The 21100-nt window shown below is 35.3% G+C and overlaps 1 protein-coding gene across 1 annotated transcript in view; it reads right to left on the minus strand.

Annotated features, from left to right (window-relative positions):
- Window positions 1-20386, minus strand: part of LOC128647371 (C-X-C motif chemokine 13-like) — a 98202-nt gene extending 77816 nt beyond the window's left edge. The window contains exon 1 of the mRNA XM_053700156.1: window positions 20266-20386. Within this exon, the coding sequence (XP_053556131.1) occupies window positions 20266-20386 (121 nt within the window). The remainder of the gene's footprint in view (window positions 1-20265) is intronic.
- Between the last annotated feature and the right edge of the window lie 714 nt (window positions 20387-21100).

Below are 21100 nucleotides of genomic sequence, written 5' to 3' on the forward strand. Positions count from 1 at the left end.
GGCTATTCTAATCAGCCAATAGAATTACAGTATCTCTTATTCTATTGGCTATTCATATTTTTAATTTAGTTTAGGGTAGGGTCATTTTAGTATTTTAGGGGTTACTATATTTAATATAGGTGGCGGCGGTGTAGGGGGATTAGATTAGGGGGTAATATAGTTAAAATAGGTGGCGGCGGTGTAGGGGGCTCACATTAGGGGGTAATAATTTTAATATAGATGGCGGCGGTGTAGGGGGATTACATTAGGGGTTAATAATTTTAATGTAGATGGCGACGGTGTAGGGGGCTCACATTAGGGGGTTAGACATTTAATGTAGGTGGCGGAGGGGTCCGGGAGTGGCGGTTTAGGGGTTAAACACTTTATTAGTGATTGCGGCGGGGGATCGCGGTTGACAGGTAGATAGACATGGCGCATGTGTTAGGTTTTATTTTGCAGGTAGTTTAGGGATCTACGGGACTCCAATACACAGCGTAAGGCTTACTACGCCTGCAATTTGTGGCGAGGTAAAAATGGAGTCAGATTTCTCCATTTTCGCCACGTAAGTCCTTACGCTGTATATTGGATACCAAACTGCGCTGGTTTGGTATACCTGTCTATGGGCCAAAAAACTACAGCCGAAGGCAGAAATATATGAGCGTAATTTCTACGCCGTATATGTGATACCAAACCAGTGCAAAATTTTGCGTCGCCGGCTTTTGCGGGCGACGCTGCATATCGGATCGAGGCCCTGCATTTTAGCCAATTAGGGCTGACATAAATAACTCCAAATGGAGTTATAGAAAATACTTGAGAGGAGCGCTAGACTCGACCCACTTAGCCAACCTCTGGTCCTACCTCCTTCCTAGGTAGTTAAAAAATAGGAGAATCTGAATGTGTGTAGTGTAGGTGGCGCTAAAATATATATTAAGTATACCTAGCAGTGGGCTAATAAACCAACGATACTATGTTGTCCTAGGACAGTTTTTTAACAATCCTCATATAAAAATACTTGAGTCAATAATTGGAGGTAACTCGTGCCTGGATTAGAATTATGTACAACTTTTTAATGATATAAAAGGTAAAAACACAATAAATCAAAAACACAGTAAAAATAATCCAAGCAATCTCTCATGCAATTGGCCCAAACACTCTTCAATCACAACCGCTTCTAAATAAAATTGCTAATACAAATTACTATATTGATATTAGATCCTCTATGTGAATGGTTAAGGAGATATACGTCTAAGGAAAAAACATGCAGAAAGAGACAGGTATATGTTTGACTATCTGGCTTGGGTTCTATTCCCGATACAAGTCTCTGTGTATAGGGGACTTTCTTCTGTTGCCGTAACAGACAGACGTGTAACTGCCTGTTTCTACTCGGCCCGTAATATCAAATAGTCCTTGTTTTGCCTTGTTACAGTGGTACACCTGCTTGAAATCTCATGAGAAGGGGGAGTTCCCCAGATGAAATATGCAATCTTATGCAAATAGGGGCAAATCCCCACTCGGAACAACAGTCTTATGATGTATTCAAAATAGTAACACCGGAGTCTGTATTCAATGAACAGTTTCCACAGACAATCTTAATCCGGTTAGGTGGTATGGATCACACTTTAGCGGGGAGTTACTGACATATAGATACTCTCACCTGCTGGTCTTTGTCCGGGTGCATAAGCTCTTATAGCGATATTGAAAGTCTGGTTAAGTAGTGGACCTTCTTGTCCCTGTGGGTAACTATCTTCACTTGCGCAAGCCTTATCTGAGTTACCTTTTCACCGCAGCCTCTCCGTGACACTCTGCTCTTCAAGTACTTCGTACGCAGAGCCGGTTACTGCTGAGTTTCCTCTTTGTCTTTCACCTTTCTACGCGTTTCACCCCTAAGGTGTGGGGCTTTTTCAAGATGCAGTTTGAGAGTAAAAATATGCCTTTTATTTCCCCTAGTTGTCTTTGATTCGCTGATAACTTTTCACTTCCTATGGTCACTCTGGAAGTGAAATCTTCCTCAAAAGGTGGGATCCTCATGTCTATACAGGTAAGTATATTTTCTTACTTTTCAACCCATTTAGCTCAAGCAGGTTATATACCCTTGATATCTATAAGGATCTTTACACTCCTTACGTTTTCATGAGAAAAAACATTCAATCTCAACAAATAAACTTAAAATGCTAAACAGAGTTTATAATGGACTCAATAAGAATTAGTAAAAATTATTAAAAATTATTAAAAAATTATACATAATTCCCTTTGGGGATCGAACCTTGGATCCCTGGATCTTAAGTCTGAAGTGTTACCTCCAAGCTATTGGCGTGGCTATATTAAACCATCGTGTTTAAATACTAGTATTATAAGGGCCTCTAATTTACAATAAGAGCTTTACTCGCAATAGAAACCTCGCTATCTCTCAAAATTGCCCTTCTATCAGAAGGTCCTAGTTAAATATTGGGTTCTGGCTTCACCCGAATTAATGTTCCTAATATAAAATTAATAATATAAATATAATAATATACATAACTTCTTTCATTTAGGGGAATTGAACTCTGGTAACTTAGATTGGAGGACTGTGGACCTAACCACTAAGCTATAGGTCCATCCAATTGTTAGACAGTACTATGGGATATAAGTCGATCTAATGAAATTCTTCCTATATTCTTAATTGGAATAATAATTAAAATATGAATTACGGTCCTCTGAATGACAAATCTGTATTAATCTATGCTACTAAGTATACTATCTCTAGGTTACTTTATTTGATAAAGAAACCATATTGGTGACATTTTCAATAATTGGGAACATAATAATGTATTCTATAATTGTAATCATGATAAAAATGGAATAATATCAAGTTCAGAGTTTAAACCATTTGGGTGTAGTGTGTTAAAATTGTAAATCATTTCCGCCTCCTTTTTCAGGAGTGCTGTTTCTAAATTTCCCCCTCTCCAATTTCCTTTTATTTTACATAGGCCCCAAAACTTCATGTCCTTGGTACTGTTCCTATGTACCTCTCTAAAGTGCTGGTATAAATGCGTCTCCAGCATGCCTTTTTCAATGTGCCAGAGGTGCTCACGGATTCTATCCCTCAACATTCGTGATGTTTCTCCGATATATATCAGGCCACACGAGCACTGCAACATATATATCACACCCCTACTATTACATCTTAGGACATCTTTAATTTTATATTGAATATTTAATCCTGGGATACTGATGTCTTTCTTTTTTGTGCTATGCTTACATGATTTACATGAGATACACGGATAGAATCCGTTTAATTCTTTACCACATAGATCTCTATCTTTCCCTTTACGGCACGTTTTTCCTTTAAATTCGCTTGGGGCCAACATAGATTTAAGGTTTTTAGTTTTTTTAAAAACCATTCTAGGGAAAGGAGGTAATTTATCTCCCACTATCGGGTCGCTTTTGACAATGTGCCAATGCTTCCTCAATAGTTTCCTTATCTTATTGTGATCATCATTAAATTCGGTTATGAATGGTACATCATATTCATCTACAATCGAGTTGGTTTTGGGTTTATAACTCAGTAATGTGTCCCTATTGGTTTCCCTAGCTCTTATAACTGCATTCTTTATAATTTCCTCTTTATAACCCCTTTCAACAAATTTTCCTTTTAATAGTTTGATTTGTTCTTCAAAATCACCCATTTCAGTGCAATTTTTCCTGATTCTCAGGCACTGTCCTACCGGAATATTATTTTTCCATTTAGAAAAGTGGCAGCTGGATGCATGGATGTAGTTGTTAGAATCAGTAGGTTTGAAATGGGTCTTAGTTATTAATTTATTATTTTCCACTCTAATGTCCAAATCTAGAAATGTTATGGTTTCTTTGCTTATTTGATAAGTAAAAGATAGTCCTTTATCATTATTATTCATTATTCCGAACATCTTAATCAAATCTTCTTCGCTCCCTTTCCATAAAATAATGATATCATCGATATATCTTTTAAAGAGCACGAGACTCGCACCGAGCTCCGCAAACTGGAGAAATCTGTTTTCCCAGTCTCCCATAAACAAGTTTGCGTAGCTCGGTGCGAATCTCGTGCCCATCGCCGTTCCCTCTATTTGTAAAAAATAGTTATCATTGAATGAGAAATAGTTATGTTCCAAAATGAAGCGAATGCATTCAATTAGGAAAGTTCCTTGTTCTTTTTTTAGACTTGGATCTTGTTGTAAAAATCCCTCTATTGCCTCTATACCAAGGGTATGGTTGATATTAGTATATAGTGATACCACATCACAGGTCGCTAATATGTAGTCTTCTTTCCAATCTATTTCATTAAGTGTTTTTAATAAGCTTGTAGAATCTTTTAAATAGGTGTCTAGTTTGACTACATATTTCTGCAAAAACTTATCGACATATTCAGATAAGTTAGCAGTAAGGGAACCTATGCCAGAGACAATAGGTCTTCCGGGTGGATTCACTAAGTTTTTGTGTACTTTCGGCAGGTAGTAGAAGATGGGAATTATTGGGTGTTGAGGTTTTAAATATATAAATTCTTTATCTGTCAAAATTCCCTCTTCCTGTCCTTTCGAAAGTATCTTATTTAATTTCTCTAGAAAATTTTTCGTTGGATCCAAAGTTAACTTTCTATATGTCTTCTTATCGTTCAATAATCTATATGCTTCTTCTTTATATTTAACAGTATCTAGAATCACCACCCCCCCCCCCTTTATCTGCCATTTTTATGGTAATAGTCTCATCATTTTGCAATTCCTTTAATATTTCTCTCTCTTTTTTAGTCAAATTTTTCTTAGTGTGTTTACCTGAACTTTCCATTTTTCTTAGGTCAGCTAGGACCATCTTTTCAAATGTTTCTAGGTTACTACCTTTATCGTTACTAGGGTAGAAATTAGATTTAGTCTTCAGAGAAGTATGTTGATATATTTCTTCTTTCTTATTACTATTGGCACTGTTGTTATATCTATCAATAGGGTTTTTCAGAAAAAATCTTTTAAGAGTAAGATTTCTTACATATTTCCTGACACTGATATAGGTTTCAAACTTATTTAGTGATTTCGATGGTGCAAAGGAAAGTCCTAGTTTCAATATCTTTTCCTCGTTTTTACTTAATTCCCTTTTACTTAAATTAAAGATCCCTTTGGTCGTTTTAATTATTTCTGTCTTTTTGCCTCCATTCTTTCCCCTTCCTCCTCTGACTCCTCTTTTTGTCTTTTTCCTATCCTTGGTGTGTCTAGTCTTTGATTTTTTACATTTCTTAATGAGGGTCCTTCTCTTGGGGGGCTTCTGCCCAAAAAAGCCAACTCATTTGTTGTTAATTCTAATCGTTCCTCATTTGTTGTAGTGAGCGGACCAAATCTATTGGTTGTTGGTATAGTTGTCTGTTTCGGTTCTGCCTTTCTATTTTCCCTTTTTTTGGGGGGATTATCCCTCTCTAAATTCGTTCTCTCATTATAATCTCTTTCGTCTGACCTATAGTCTCTCTCTGGGTATGTTTCTTTTCTCACATCCCTTCCGTGTCTTTCTTCATCTCTAGAATCATTATAATTCTCATGTCTATTCCAACCTGTATTATCTCTTCTATCATAATGATAGTATCCCCTACCTTGGTTATATGGTCTATTAGGAAAGAATTCGCGATAAGGCCTTATATATTGGTTATAGCTTTGATAATAGCCTTGATTATACCTTCTCCTTTGATTATAGTTTCTATCATGATATGTATAATCTCTCATATTAATTCTATTTTCATTATAATTCCTCTGAAAATTCCCCTGAGCCATTAATTGGGAATTTCCTTGTCTAGTCTGATCTCTAGTAGGTTCTCTGTTATTATGTCTCCCCTCTTCCCACCCGTTATTACTATTATTAGTATTTGCTTTATTAATGTTTTCCCTTAAAATTATTTCTTGCTCTTCTGTTTGGTTCGATTCCTTTAAGTCCCTCTCAAATTTCTTACATTTAGTTAATACTATATCTCTTTTTATATTTTCCAATCTATCTATTAATACTTTTTGTTTGTCCTTTAATAGCTGATCTTCTTTCACCGGATCTAATTTTTCTTTAATGACTTGAATCTCATTATTAATGGACTCTAGACTCTCATTTCTAGATTTTTTGATAATTTTGATTAATCTTTTAGATGCCCCTACTAGGACCTCATCCCATTCATTTTGTAAAACTTCACTTAATTCAAAAGTACATTTCTTTTTGAATTTTAACCCTCTGGGTATGATATCTTGTTCTAGGTATCTATCCAGAAAAATTAATTCCATTTTTTGCCTTATTTCTTTGTTCATCACCTTTTCTAGATCGCCCACCCATTTAATAATGTCAACCTTATCGGTTTCCTCATCTAACTTTTGGAATTCTTTTTTTGATAATTCAGAATACAATTTGTCTCTATACGTAAAAATATCCATAATAATTTAATTATAGTTGAGTTTATTTAGTCCCTGCTGCTCCTACTTCTTTGGAAGAAAAGAAAAATGGAGTTATAGAAAATACTTGAGAGGAGCGCTAGACTCGACCCACTTAGCCAACCTCTGGTCCTACCTCCTTCCTAGGTAGTTAAAAAATAGGAGAATCTGAATGTGTGTAGTGTAGGTGGCGCTAAAATATATATTAAGTATACCTAGCAGTGGGCTAATAAACCAACGATACTATGTTGTCCTAGGACAGTTTTTTAACAATCCTCATATAAAAATACTTGAGTCAATAATTGGAGGTAACTCGTGCCTGGATTAGAATTATGTACAACTTTTTAATGATATAAAAGGTAAAAACACAATAAATCAAAAACACAGTAAAAATAATCCAAGCAATCTCTCATGCAATTGGCCCAAACACTCTTCAATCACAACCGCTTCTAAATAAAATTGCTAATACAAATTACTATATTGATATTAGATCCTCTATGTGAATGGTTAAGGAGATATACGTCTAAGGAAAAAACATGCAGAAAGAGACAGGTATATGTTTGACTATCTGGCTTGGGTTCTATTCCCGATACAAGTCTCTGTGTATAGGGGACTTTCTTCTGTTGCCGTAACAGACAGACGTGTAACTGCCTGTTTCTACTCGGCCCGTAATATCAAATAGTCCTTGTTTTGCCTTGTTACAGTGGTACACCTGCTTGAAATCTCATGAGAAGGGGGAGTTCCCCAGATGAAATATGCAATCTTATGCAAATAGGGGCAAATCCCCACTCGGAACAACAGTCTTATGATGTAAAAATAGTAACACCGGAGTCTGTATTCAATGAACAGTTTCCACAGACAATCTTAATCCGGTTAGGTGGTATGGATCACACTTTAGCGGGGAGTTACTGACATATAGATACTCTCACCTGCTGGTCTTTGTCCGGGTGCATAAGCTCTTATAGCGATATTGAAAGTCTGGTTAAGTAGTGGACCTCCTTGTCCCTGTGGGTAACTATCTTCACTTGCGCAAGCCTTATCTTAGTTACCTTTTCACCGCAGCCTCTCCGTGACACTCTGCTCTTCAAGTACTTCGTACGCAGAGCCGGTTACTGCTGAGTTTCCTCTTTGTCTTTCACCTTTCTACGCGTTTCACCCCTAAGGTGTGGGGCTTTTTCAAGATGCAGTTTGAGAGTAAAAATATGCCTTTTATTTCCCCTAGTTGTCTTTGATTCGCTGATAACTTTTCACTTCCTATGGTCACTCTGGAAGTGAAATCTTCCTCAAAAGGTGGGATCCTCATGTCTATACAGGTAAGTATATTTTCTTACTTTTCAACCCATTTAGCTCAAGCAGGTTATATACCCTTGATATCTATAAGGATCTTTACACTCCTTACGTTTTCATGAGAAAAAACATTCAATCTCAACAAATAAACTTAAAATGCTAAACAGAGTTTATAATGGACTCAATAAGAATTAGTAAAAATTATTAAAAATTATTAAAAAATTATACATAATTCCCTTTGGGGATCGAACCTTGGATCCCTGGATCTTAAGTCTGAAGTGTTACCTCCAAGCTATTGGCGCGGCTATATTAAACCATCGTGTTTAAATACTAGTATTATAAGGGCCTCTAATTTACAATAAGAGCTTTACTCGCAATAGAAACCTCGCTATCTCTCAAAATTGCCCTTCTATCAGAAGGTCCTAGTTAAATATTGGGTTCTGGCTTCACCCGAATTAATGTTCCTAATATAAAATTAATAATATAAATATAATAATATACATAACTTCTTTCATTTCGGGGAATTTTGACAGATAAAGAATTTATATATTTAAAACCTCAACACCCAATAATTCCCATCTTCTACTACCTGCCGAAAGTACACAAAAACTTAGTGAATCCACCCGGAAGACCTATTGTCTCTGGCATAGGTTCCCTTACTGCTAACTTATCTGAATATGTCGATAAGTTTTTGCAGAAATATGTAGTCAAACTAGACACCTATTTAAAAGATTCTACAAGCTTATTAAAAACACTTAATGAAATAGATTGGAAAGAAGACTACATATTAGCGACCTGTGATGTGGTATCACTATATACTAATATCAACCATACCCTTGGTATAGAGGCAATAGAGGGATTTTTACAACAAGATCCAAGTCTAAAAAAAGAACAAGGAACTTTCCTAATTGAATGCATTCGCTTCATTTTGGAACATAACTATTTCTCATTCAATGATAACTATTTTTTACAAATAGAGGGAACGGCGATGGGCACGAGATTCGCACCGAGCTACGCAAACTTGTTTATGGGAGACTGGGAAAACAGATTTCTCCAGTTTGCGGAGCTCGGTGCGAGTCTCGTGCTCTTTAAAAGATATATCGATGATATCATTATTTTATGGAAAGGGAGCGAAGAAGATTTGATTAAGATGTTCGGAATAATGAATAATAATGATAAAGGACTATCTTTTACTTATCAAATAAGCAAAGAAACCATAACATTTCTAGATTTGGACATTAGAGTGGAAAATAATAAATTAATAACTAAGACCCATTTCAAACCTACTGATTCTAACAACTACATCCATGCATCCAGCTGCCACTTTTCTAAATGGAAAAATAATATTCCGGTAGGACAGTGCCTGAGAATCAGGAAAAATTGCACTGAAATGGGTGATTTTGAAGAACAAATCAAACTATTAAAAGGAAAATTTGTTGAAAGGGGTTATAAAGAGGAAATTATAAATAATGCAGTTATAAGAGCTAGGGAAACCAATAGGGACACATTACTGAGTTATAAACCCAAAACCAACTCGATTGTAGATGAATATGATGTACCATTCATAACCGAATTTAATGATGATCACAATAAGATAAGGAAACTATTGAGGAAGCATTGGCACATTGTCAAAAGCGACCCGATAGTGGGAGATAAATTACCTCCTTTCCCTAGAATGGTTTTTAAAAAAACTAAAAACCTTAAATCTATGTTGGCCCCAAGCGAATTTAAAGGAAAAACGTGCCGTAAAGGGAAAGATAGAGATCTATGTGGTAAAGAATTAAACGGATTCTATCCGTGTATCTCATGTAAATCATGTAAGCATAGCACAAAAAAGAAAGACATCAGTATCCCAGGATTAAATATTCAATATAAAATTAAAGATGTCCTAAGATGTAATAGTAGGGGTGTGATATATATGTTGCAGTGCTCGTGTGGCCTGATATATATCGGAGAAACATCACGAATGTTGAGGGATAGAATCCGTGAGCACCTCTGGCACATTGAAAAAGGCATGCTGGAGACGCATTTATACCAGCACTTTAGAGAGGTACATAGGAACAGTACCAAGGACATGAAGTTTTGGGGCCTATGTAAAATAAAAGGAAATTGGAGAGGGGGAAATTTAGAAACAGCACTCCTGAAAAAGGAGGCGGAAATGATTTACAATTTTAACACACTACACCCAAATGGTTTAAACTCTGAACTTGATATTATTCCATTTTTATCATGATTACAATTATAGAATACATTATTATGTTCCCAATTATTGAAAATGTCACCAATATGGTTTCTTTATCAAATAAAGTAACCTAGAGATAGTATACTTAGTAGCATAGATTAATACAGATTTGTCATTCAGAGGACCGTAATTCATATTTTAATTATTATTCCAATTAAGAATATAGGAAGAATTTCATTAGATCGACTTATATCCCATAGTACTGTCTAACAATTGGATGGACCTATAGCTTAGTGGTTAGGTCCACAGTCCTCCAATCTAAGTTACCAGAGTTCAATTCCCCTAAATGAAAGAAGTTATGTATATTATTATATTTATATTATTAATTTTATATTAGGAACATTAATTCGGGTGAAGCCAGAACCCAATATTTAACTAGGACCTTCTGATAGAAGGGCAATTTTGAGAGATAGCGAGGTTTCTATTGCGAGTAAAGCTCTTATTGTAAATTAGAGGCCCTTATAATACTAGTATTTAAACACGATGGTTTAATATAGCCGCGCCAATAGCTTGGAGGTAACACTTCAGACTTAAGATCCAGGGATCCAAGGTTCGATCCCCAAAGGGAATTATGTATAATTTTTTAATAATTTTTAATAATTTTTACTAATTCTTATTGAGTCCATTATAAACTCTGTTTAGCATTTTAAGTTTATTTGTTGAGATTGAATGTTTTTTCTCATGAAAACGTAAGGAGTGTAAAGATCCTTATAGATATCAAGGGTATATAACCTGCTTGAGCTAAATGGGTTGAAAAGTAAGAAAATATACTTACCTGTATAGACATGAGGATCCCACCTTTTGAGGAAGATTTCACTTCCAGAGTGACCATAGGAAGTGAAAAGTTATCAGCGAATCAAAGACAACTAGGGGAAATAAAAGGCATATTTTTACTCTCAAACTGCATCTTGAAAAAGCCCCACACCTTAGGGGTGAAACGCGTAGAAAGGTGAAAGACAAAGAGGAAACTCAGCAGTAACCGGCTCTGCGTACGAAGTACTTGAAGAGCAGAGTGTCACGGAGAGGCTGCGGTGAAAAGGTAACTCAGATAAGGCTTGCGCAAGTGAAGATAGTTACCCACAGGGACAAGAAGGTCCACTACTTAACCAGACTTTCAATATCGCTATAAGAGCTTATGCACCCGGACAAAGACCAGCAGGTGAGAGTATCTATATGTCAGTAACTCCCCGCTAAAGTGTGATCCATACCACCTAACCGGATTAAGATTGTCTGTGGAAACTGTTCATTGAATACAGACTCCGGTGTTACTATTTTGAATACATCATAAGACTGTTGTTCCGAGTGGGGATTTGCCCCTATTTGCATAAGATTGCATATTTCATCTGGGGAACTCCCCCTTCTCATGAGATTTCAAGCAGGTGTACCACTGTAACAAGGCAAAACAAGGACTATTTGATATTACGGGCCGAGTAGAAACAGGCAGTTACACGTCTGTCTGTTACGGCAACAGAAGAAAGTCCCCTATACACAGAGACTTGTATCGGGATTAGAACCCAAGCCAGATAGTCAAACATATACCTGTCTCTTTCTGCATGTTTTTTCCTTAGACGTATATCTCCTTAACCATTCACATAGAGGATCTAATATCAATATAGTAATTTGTATTAGCAATTTTATTTAGAAGCGGTTGTGATTGAAGAGTGTTTGGGCCAATTGCATGAGAGATTGCTTGGATTATTTTTACTGTGTTTTTGATTTATTGTGTTTTTACCTTTTATATCATTAAAAAGTTGTACATAATTCTAATCCAGGCACGAGTTACCTCCAATTATTGACTCAAGTATTTTTATATGAGGATTGTTAAAAAACTGTCCTAGGACAACATAGTATCGTTGGTTTATTAGCCCACTGCTAGGTATACTTAATATATATTTTAGCGCCACCTACACTACACACATTCAGATTCTCCTATTTTTTAACTACCTAGGAAGGAGGTAGGACCAGAGGTTGGCTAAGTGGGTCGAGTCTAGCGCTCCTCTCAAGTATTTTCTATAACTCCATTTTTCTTTTCTTCCAAAGAAGTAGGAGCAGCAGGGACTAAATAAACTCAACTATAATTAAATTATTATGGATATTTTTACGTATAGAGACAAATTGTATTCTGAATTATCAAAAAAAGAATTCCAAAAGTTAGATGAGGAAACCGATAAGGTTGACATTATTAAATGGGTGGGCGATCTAGAAAAGGTGATGAACAAAGAAATAAGGCAAAAAATGGAATTAATTTTTCTGGATAGATACCTAGAACAAGATATCATACCCAGAGGGTTAAAATTCAAAAAGAAATGTACTTTTGAATTAAGTGAAGTTTTACAAAATGAATGGGATGAGGTCCTAGTAGGGGCATCTAAAAGATTAATCAAAATTATCAAAAAATCTAGAAATGAGAGTCTAGAGTCCATTAATAATGAGATTCAAGTCATTAAAGAAAAATTAGATCCGGTGAAAGAAGATCAGCTATTAAAGGACAAACAAAAAGTATTAATAGATAGATTGGAAAATATAAAAAGAGATATAGTATTAACTAAATGTAAGAAATTTGAGAGGGACTTAAAGGAATCGAACCAAACAGAAGAGCAAGAAATAATTTTAAGGGAAAACATTAATAAAGCAAATACTAATAATAGTAATAACGGGTGGGAAGAGGGGAGACATAATAACAGAGAACCTACTAGAGATCAGACTAGACAAGGAAATTCCCAATTAATGGCTCAGGGGAATTTTCAGAGGAATTATAATGAAAATAGAATTAATATGAGAGATTATACATATCATGATAGAAACTATAATCAAAGGAGAAGGTATAATCAAGGCTATTATCAAAGCTATAACCAATATATAAGGCCTTATCGCGAATTCTTTCCTAATAGACCATATAACCAAGGTAGGGGATACTATCATTATGATAGAAGAGATAATACAGGTTGGAATAGACATGAGAATTATAATGATTCTAGAGATGAAGAAAGACACGGAAGGGATGTGAGAAAAGAAACATACCCAGAGAGAGACTATAGGTCAGACGAAAGAGATTATAATGAGAGAACGAATTTAGAGAGGGATAATCCCCCCAAAAAAAGGGAAAATAGAAAGGCAGAACCGAAACAGACAACTATACCAACAACCAATAGATTTGGTCCGCTCACTACAACAAATGAGGAACGATTAGAATTAACAACAAATGAGTTGGCTTTTTTGGGCAGAAGCCCCCCAAGAGAAGGACCCTCATTAAGAAATGTAAAAAATCAAAGACTAGACACACCAAGGATAGGAAAAAGACAAAAAGAGGAGTCAGAGGAGGAAGGGGAAAGAATGGAGGCAAAAAGACAGAAATAATTAAAACGACCAAAGGGATCTTTAATTTAAGTAAAAGGGAATTAAGTAAAAACGAGGAAAAGATATTGAAACTAGGACTTTCCTTTGCACCATCGAAATCACTAAATAAGTTTGAAACCTATATCAGTGTCAGGAAATATGTAAGAAATCTTACTCTTAAAAGATTTTTTCTGAAAAACCCTATTGATAGATATAACAACAGTGCCAATAGTAATAAGAAAGAAGAAATATATCAACATACTTCTCTGAAGACTAAATCTAATTTCTACCCTAGTAACGATAAAGGTAGTAACCTAGAAACATTTGAAAAGATGGTCCTAGCTGACCTAAGAAAAATGGAAAGTTCAGGTAAACACACTAAGAAAAATTTGACTAAAAAAGAGAGAGAAATATTAAAGGAATTGCAAAATGATGAGACTATTACCATAAAAATGGCAGATAAAGGGGGGGTGGTGGTGATTCTAGATACTGTTAAATATAAAGAAGAAGCATATAGATTATTGAACGATAAGAAGACATATAGAAAGTTAACTTTGGATCCAACGAAAAATTTTCTAGAGAAATTAAATAAGATACTTTCGAAAGGACAGGAAGAGGGAATTTTGACAGATAAAGAATTTATATATTTAAAACCTCAACACCCAATAATTCCCATCTTCTACTACCTGCCGAAAGTACACAAAAACTTAGTGAATCCACCCGGAAGACCTATTGTCTCTGGCATAGGTTCCCTTACTGCTAACTTATCTGAATATGTCGATAAGTTTTTGCAGAAATATGTAGTCAAACTAGACACCTATTTAAAAGATTCTACAAGCTTATTAAAAACACTTAATGAAATAGATTGGAAAGAAGACTACATATTAGCGACCTGTGATGTGGTATCACTATATACTAATATCAACCATACCCTTGGTATAGAGGCAATAGAGGGATTTTTACAACAAGATCCAAGTCTAAAAAAAGAACAAGGAACTTTCCTAATTGAATGCATTCGCTTCATTTTGGAACATAACTATTTCTCATTCAATGATAACTATTTTTTACAAATAGAGGGAACGGCGATGGGCACGAGATTCGCACCGAGCTACGCAAACTTGTTTATGGGAGACTGGGAAAACAGATTTCTCCAGTTTGCGGAGCTCGGTGCGAGTCTCGTGCTCTTTAAAAGATATATCGATGATATCATTATTTTATGGAAAGGGAGCGAAGAAGATTTGATTAAGATGTTCGGAATAATGAATAATAATGATAAAGGACTATCTTTTACTTATCAAATAAGCAAAGAAACCATAACATTTCTAGATTTGGACATTAGAGTGGAAAATAATAAATTAATAACTAAGACCCATTTCAAACCTACTGATTCTAACAACTACATCCATGCATCCAGCTGCCACTTTTCTAAATGGAAAAATAATATTCCGGTAGGACAGTGCCTGAGAATCAGGAAAAATTGCACTGAAATGGGTGATTTTGAAGAACAAATCAAACTATTAAAAGGAAAATTTGTTGAAAGGGGTTATAAAGAGGAAATTATAAATAATGCAGTTATAAGAGCTAGGGAAACCAATAGGGACACATTACTGAGTTATAAACCCAAAACCAACTCGATTGTAGATGAATATGATGTACCATTCATAACCGAATTTAATGATGATCACAATAAGATAAGGAAACTATTGAGGAAGCATTGGCACATTGTCAAAAGCGACCCGATAGTGGGAGATAAATTACCTCCTTTCCCTAGAATGGTTTTTAAAAAAACTAAAAACCTTAAATCTATGTTGGCCCCAAGCGAATTTAAAGGAAAAACGTGCCGTAAAGGGAAAGATAGAGATCTATGTGGTAAAGAATTAAACGGATTCTATCCGTGTATCTCATGTAAATCATGTAAGCATAGCACAAAAAAGAAAGACATCAGTATCCCAGGATTAAATATTCAATATAAAATTAAAGATGTCCTAAGATGTAATAGTAGGGGTGTGATATATATGTTGCAGTGCTCGTGTGGCCTGATATATATCGGAGAAACATCACGAATGTTGAGGGATAGAATCCGTGAGCACCTCTGGCACATTGAAAAAGGCATGCTGGAGACGCATTTATACCAGCACTTTAGAGAGGTACATAGGAACAGTACCAAGGACATGAAGTTTTGGGGCCTATGTAAAATAAAAGGAAATTGGAGAGGGGGAAATTTAGAAACAGCACTCCTGAAAAAGGAGGCGGAAATGATTTACAATTTTAACACACTACACCCAAATGGTTTAAACTCTGAACTTGATATTATTCCATTTTTATCATGATTACAATTATAGAATACATTATTATGTTCCCAATTATTGAAAATGTCACCAATATGGTTTCTTTATCAAATAAAGTAACCTAGAGATAGTATACTTAGTAGCATAGATTAATACAGATTTGTCATTCAGAGGACCGTAATTCATATTTTAATTATTATTCCAATTAAGAATATAGGAAGAATTTCATTAGATCGACTTATATCCCATAGTACTGTCTAACAATTGGATGGACCTATAGCTTAGTGGTTAGGTCCACAGTCCTCCAATCTAAGTTACCAGAGTTCAATTCCCCTAAATGAAAGAAGTTATGTATATTATTATATTTATATTATTAATTTTATATTAGGAACATTAATTCGGGTGAAGCCAGAACCCAATATTTAACTAGGACCTTCTGATAGAAGGGCAATTTTGAGAGATAGCGAGGTTTCTATTGCGAGTAAAGCTCTTATTGTAAATTAGAGGCCCTTATAATACTAGTATTTAAACACGATGGTTTAATATAGCCGCGCCAATAGCTTGGAGGTAACACTTCAGACTTAAGATCCAGGGATCCAAGGTTCGATCCCCAAAGGGAATTATGTATAATTTTTTAATAATTTTTAATAATTTTTACTAATTCTTATTGAGTCCATTATAAACTCTGTTTAGCATTTTAAGTTTATTTGTTGAGATTGAATGTTTTTTCTCATGAAAACGTAAGGAGTGTAAAGATCCTTATAGATATCAAGGGTATATAACCTGCTTGAGCTAAATGGGTTGAAAAGTAAGAAAATATACTTACCTGTATAGACATGAGGATCCCACCTTTTGAGGAAGATTTCACTTCCAGAGTGACCATAGGAAGTGAAAAGTTATCAGCGAATCAAAGACAACTAGGGGAAATAAAAGGCATATTTTTACTCTCAAACTGCATCTTGAAAAAGCCCCACACCTTAGGGGTGAAACGCGTAGAAAGGTGAAAGACAAAGAGGAAACTCAGCAGTAACCGGCTCTGCGTACGAAGTACTTGAAGAGCAGAGTGTCACGGAGAGGCTGCGGTGAAAAGGTAACTCAGATAAGGCTTGCGCAAGTGAAGATAGTTACCCACAGGGACAAGAAGGTCCACTACTTAACCAGACTTTCAATATCGCTATAAGAGCTTATGCACCCGGACAAAGACCAGCAGGTGAGAGTATCTATATGTCAGTAACTCCCCGCTAAAGTGTGATCCATACCACCTAACCGGATTAAGATTGTCTGTGGAAACTGTTCATTGAATACAGACTCCGGTGTTACTATTTTGAATACATCATAAGACTGTTGTTCCGAGTGGGGATTTGCCCCTATTTGCATAAGATTGCATATTTCATCTGGGGAACTCCCCCTTCTCATGAGATTTCAAGCAGGTGTACCACTGTAACAAGGCAAAACAAGGACTATTTGATATTACGGGCCGAGTAGAAACAGGCAGTTACACGTCTGTCTGTTACGGCAACAGAAGAAAGTCCCCTATACACAGAGACTTGTATCGGGAATAGAACCCAAGCCAGATAGTCAAACATATACCTGTCTCTTTCTGCATGTTTTTTCCTTAGACGTATATCTCCTTAACCATTCACATAGAGGATCTAATATCAATATAGTAATTTGTATTAGCAATTTTATTTAGAAGCGGTTGTGATTGAAGAGTGTTTGGGCCAATTGCATGAGAGATTGCTTGGATTATTTTTACTGTGTTTTTGATTTATTGTGTTTTTACCTTTTATATCATTAAAAAGTTGTACATAATTCTAATCCAGGCACGAGTTACCTCCAATTATTGACTCAAGTATTTTTATATGAGGATTGTTAAAAAACTGTCCTAGGACAACATAGTATCGTTGGTTTATTAGCCCACTGCTAGGTATACTTAATATATATTTTAGCGCCACCTACACTACACACATTCAGATTCTCATAAATAACTCCAAAGGAGTGAGCGCAATGTTATCTATATGGCACACATGAATTAGCACTGTCTAGCTGTGGAAAACTGTCAAAATGCACTGAAATAAGAGGCAGCCTTCAAGAGCTTATAAATTAGCATATGAGCCTACCTAGGTTTAGCTTTCAACAAAGAATACCAAGAGAACAAAGCAAATTTGATTAAAGTAAATTTGAAAGTTGTTTAGAATTCCATGCCCTATCTGAATCATGAAAGTTTAATTTTGTCTAGATTGTCCCTTTAAATGTCCCCTGAGTGTCAACTAAATTTAAGACCGCCTATCCCTCTATGCAAAGCAAACATAGCCTACTATGGGCTAGATTACAAGTGGAGCACTAATTTATCTCGTGCCCAAAAACTGGCAAATTCGGCACGCGATAAATAACCAGCCATTACAAGTATTAGCACTCATAAAATTAACCAGATCTCTGGTTAATTTTATAAAAGTCCCCCAATTGGTCCAAAAATTAGGAATAGTGTTGCTTTAAAAAAAAAAAAGTACCATCTTTTTTATTTTTATTTTAAATAACTGCACTAAGCAATTGGTGGGAGAAGGGTATTAGAAAAAAAAAAACAGCACTGAAAAGTATCTTTACATTGCGTTTTATGGGAACTGTGTGTTCCCAATATATATATATACTGTATGTATATGACAATATACATATATATTTATTTGTTAATATGTGTATATACACATATTAACACATAAATATATATATAGTATTTTGCTGCCCATCGCTGCGTGACTTACCCCCTTCGCTATGCTAGTTTTCATGCGAGGTAGGTTTCGCATTATGCTACACTTCAAATACCAGCAAACAATTGCGTGCACTGGTATTACGAGTGGAGCTCAAATGTCATGGTCGCCTAAGGGCAATTTTGTGCTCCACTCGTAATCTGGCCCTTTATGTATTACTAGAAGCCAATAAGGGCTTTTGGGGTTTTAAATAACTGCTCTATGTGTTATCCTGACAGTCAAGGGGGTCATATCACTAACTGTTTATATGTGTTACTTGCAGCCAAAAAGGAAAGGCATTGATTTTTATGTTTCTGGCAGCAAAGAGGATAAAAATGACTGTTCAGTTTTGAAAATATACATCGTAGGTTCAAGGCTGGGGTCTAAGGAAGGGATTTTCTTTTGGGGGGGGGGGGCTTGAGACCCTCACGGGTGATTATTTTGCGCTCTACAAGTACCCAATAGATAGATAGATAGATAGATAGATACCCCTGCCTAGAGGACAGCTGGCAACTCTACTAATCATCCCAAGCATTATAGTAATATCCCCAATGTATGGGATAAACATAATAAAATCTAATCTTGCACACAAAACTGATCTTCATTTCACCCAGGGTCCTTTTTTTTTTTAACTTGAGGCAGTTGTTGTGCACAGAATATACTTGTTAAAGAAAACACATTTTTACATTCCATTTAACTTAAAGGGACAGTAAAGAAATTTGTTGTAATGCACCAAACTCCGGGAACAGAAAACAGAGGAGGTGGTACAAAGTGTGGGACCCGAGGCCAGTGCCCTCAGAAGTATCCATGTGTCTTTAGCACTCTGTTTGCAACAGTGTGTATAGTTACTTCAAACATTGTTGCAAACATTGCTACCATATAGCTCTAAAGACACGTTCATGCTCTTAAGCTGTAGGTTTGTTCTTTAACAAACAATACCAGGAGAATTACATGACTTGTGATCTTCTGGTCAGCACTTCTACAGGTAGATCGCGTTTTAACTTTGACACAACTGTTCTATATATATATATATATATATATATATATATATACATATACACACACACACATAAATCTGAAACTGTACATATATACATACAAATGTGCTCTTAATTGTATGACATTAATATGTATAGCTTCTTGGAAAGACGCAAAATTTCAAATAAATCTTCCATATATAAATGGTTTAATAAAGATGTGGGAAAAACATGAATCAATGAATACTAGAACAAAAGATTGTGAATTGATTTGGAGGATAAATGATGTAAAAGTTGTATTTGGAAATATTACTTTACAAAAAAGGGAGCAACCAACCAGAGCAGGTGTTTTTAAGCCTGGGTATAAAATAAGTATCCTAAATGGACATAATCAAAAGTAAACTTTCATGATTCAGCTAGAGCAGCAATTTGAAACAACTTTCCAATTTTCTTCCAGGAACAAAATGTGCAGTATTTTTATATTTACACTTTTTGAGTCACTGGTTCCTACTGAGCATGTGCAAGAATTCACAGAATATACGTATATGCATTTGTGATTGGCTGATAGCTGTCACATGAAACAGGAGTGGAAAGAGACATAACTGAAATTTGTCAGAAACAAATCTACTACTTATTTAAAGTCCAGGTTAAGTGCTATTATCATTCATTTGTTAATTATGCAAATCTACTGTATTTACTGGTCTTTAATGTAGGTTTATATGTAGATAAGTGTCGGGTTGAGTAGATGAGTATTTACATTTTCAAGTTTTAAGTGAATAAGTGTGTCTAGAACTACCATAGTTACATTTCAATGACTTCTGTTAAGAGTTCAGTCATTTAGTTACTCAAATAATTTACTGGGCTAAAATGATATTTAGATCTATCTATCTATTTATCTATCTATCTATCTATCTATCTATCTATCATGTGTGTAATATATTATCAATCATATTAAAGCAAGATACAAATAAGATAAGAAAATAACAACTTACATATATTAACAAAGAACCTTACCAGACACAGTGCAGCAACATTGTAGAATCAGTGCTAAGCACAGCAGTGTGGCAGTACTTCTCATCCTGCATACGGTTGTGGTTTTGGTTCGGAAATGAATACAACTGTATCCTTTTATCATTATTGAAAAGAAGAACTTACGTCATATCAATTGCCTTGTCATAGCCCTTAAAGGGATACTAACCCCACATTTTTTTCTTTCATGATTCAGATAGAGCATGCAATTTTAAGCAACTTTCTAATTTACTCCTATTATCAATTTTTCTTTGTTCTCATGTTATCTTGATTTGAAAAAGCAGTACTAAAAGGTTAGGAGCCGGCCCATTTTTAGTTCAGCACCTTGGTAGAGCTTGCTGATTGGTTTGCTACATTTAGCCACAAATCAGCAAGTGCTACCCAGGTGCTGAACAAAAATGGTCCGGCTCTAAAGCTTACAGTACTGCTTTATCAAATCAAGATAGCATGAGAACAACGAGAAATTGATAATAGGAGTAAATTAGAAAGGTGCTTAAAATCTCATGCTCTATCTGAATCATGAAAGAAAAAAATTGGGTTTAGTATCCCTTTAAGTTTCTTTTGAATACTTTTAATAAATTGTCATATTTATCCCAGAAAAATGTTAAAGGGATATGAAACCCAATTTTTTTATTTCACGATTCATATAGAGCATGCAATTTTAGGCAACTTTCTAATTTACTCCTATTATCAAATTTTCTTTGTTCTCTTGGTATCCATACGGAGCTTGATAAATCTTCCCCAAAGGGTTAAATGTGAAACAGTAATACTAACAGCCAGTGATATGCAATACTAAACTTCTACATGCAAACAATTTTAG

The sequence above is a fragment of the Bombina bombina genome, chromosome 2 (genome assembly GCF_027579735.1).
Source record: "Bombina bombina isolate aBomBom1 chromosome 2, aBomBom1.pri, whole genome shotgun sequence".
In the NCBI taxonomy this organism is placed as follows: domain Eukaryota; kingdom Metazoa; phylum Chordata; class Amphibia; order Anura; family Bombinatoridae; genus Bombina; species Bombina bombina.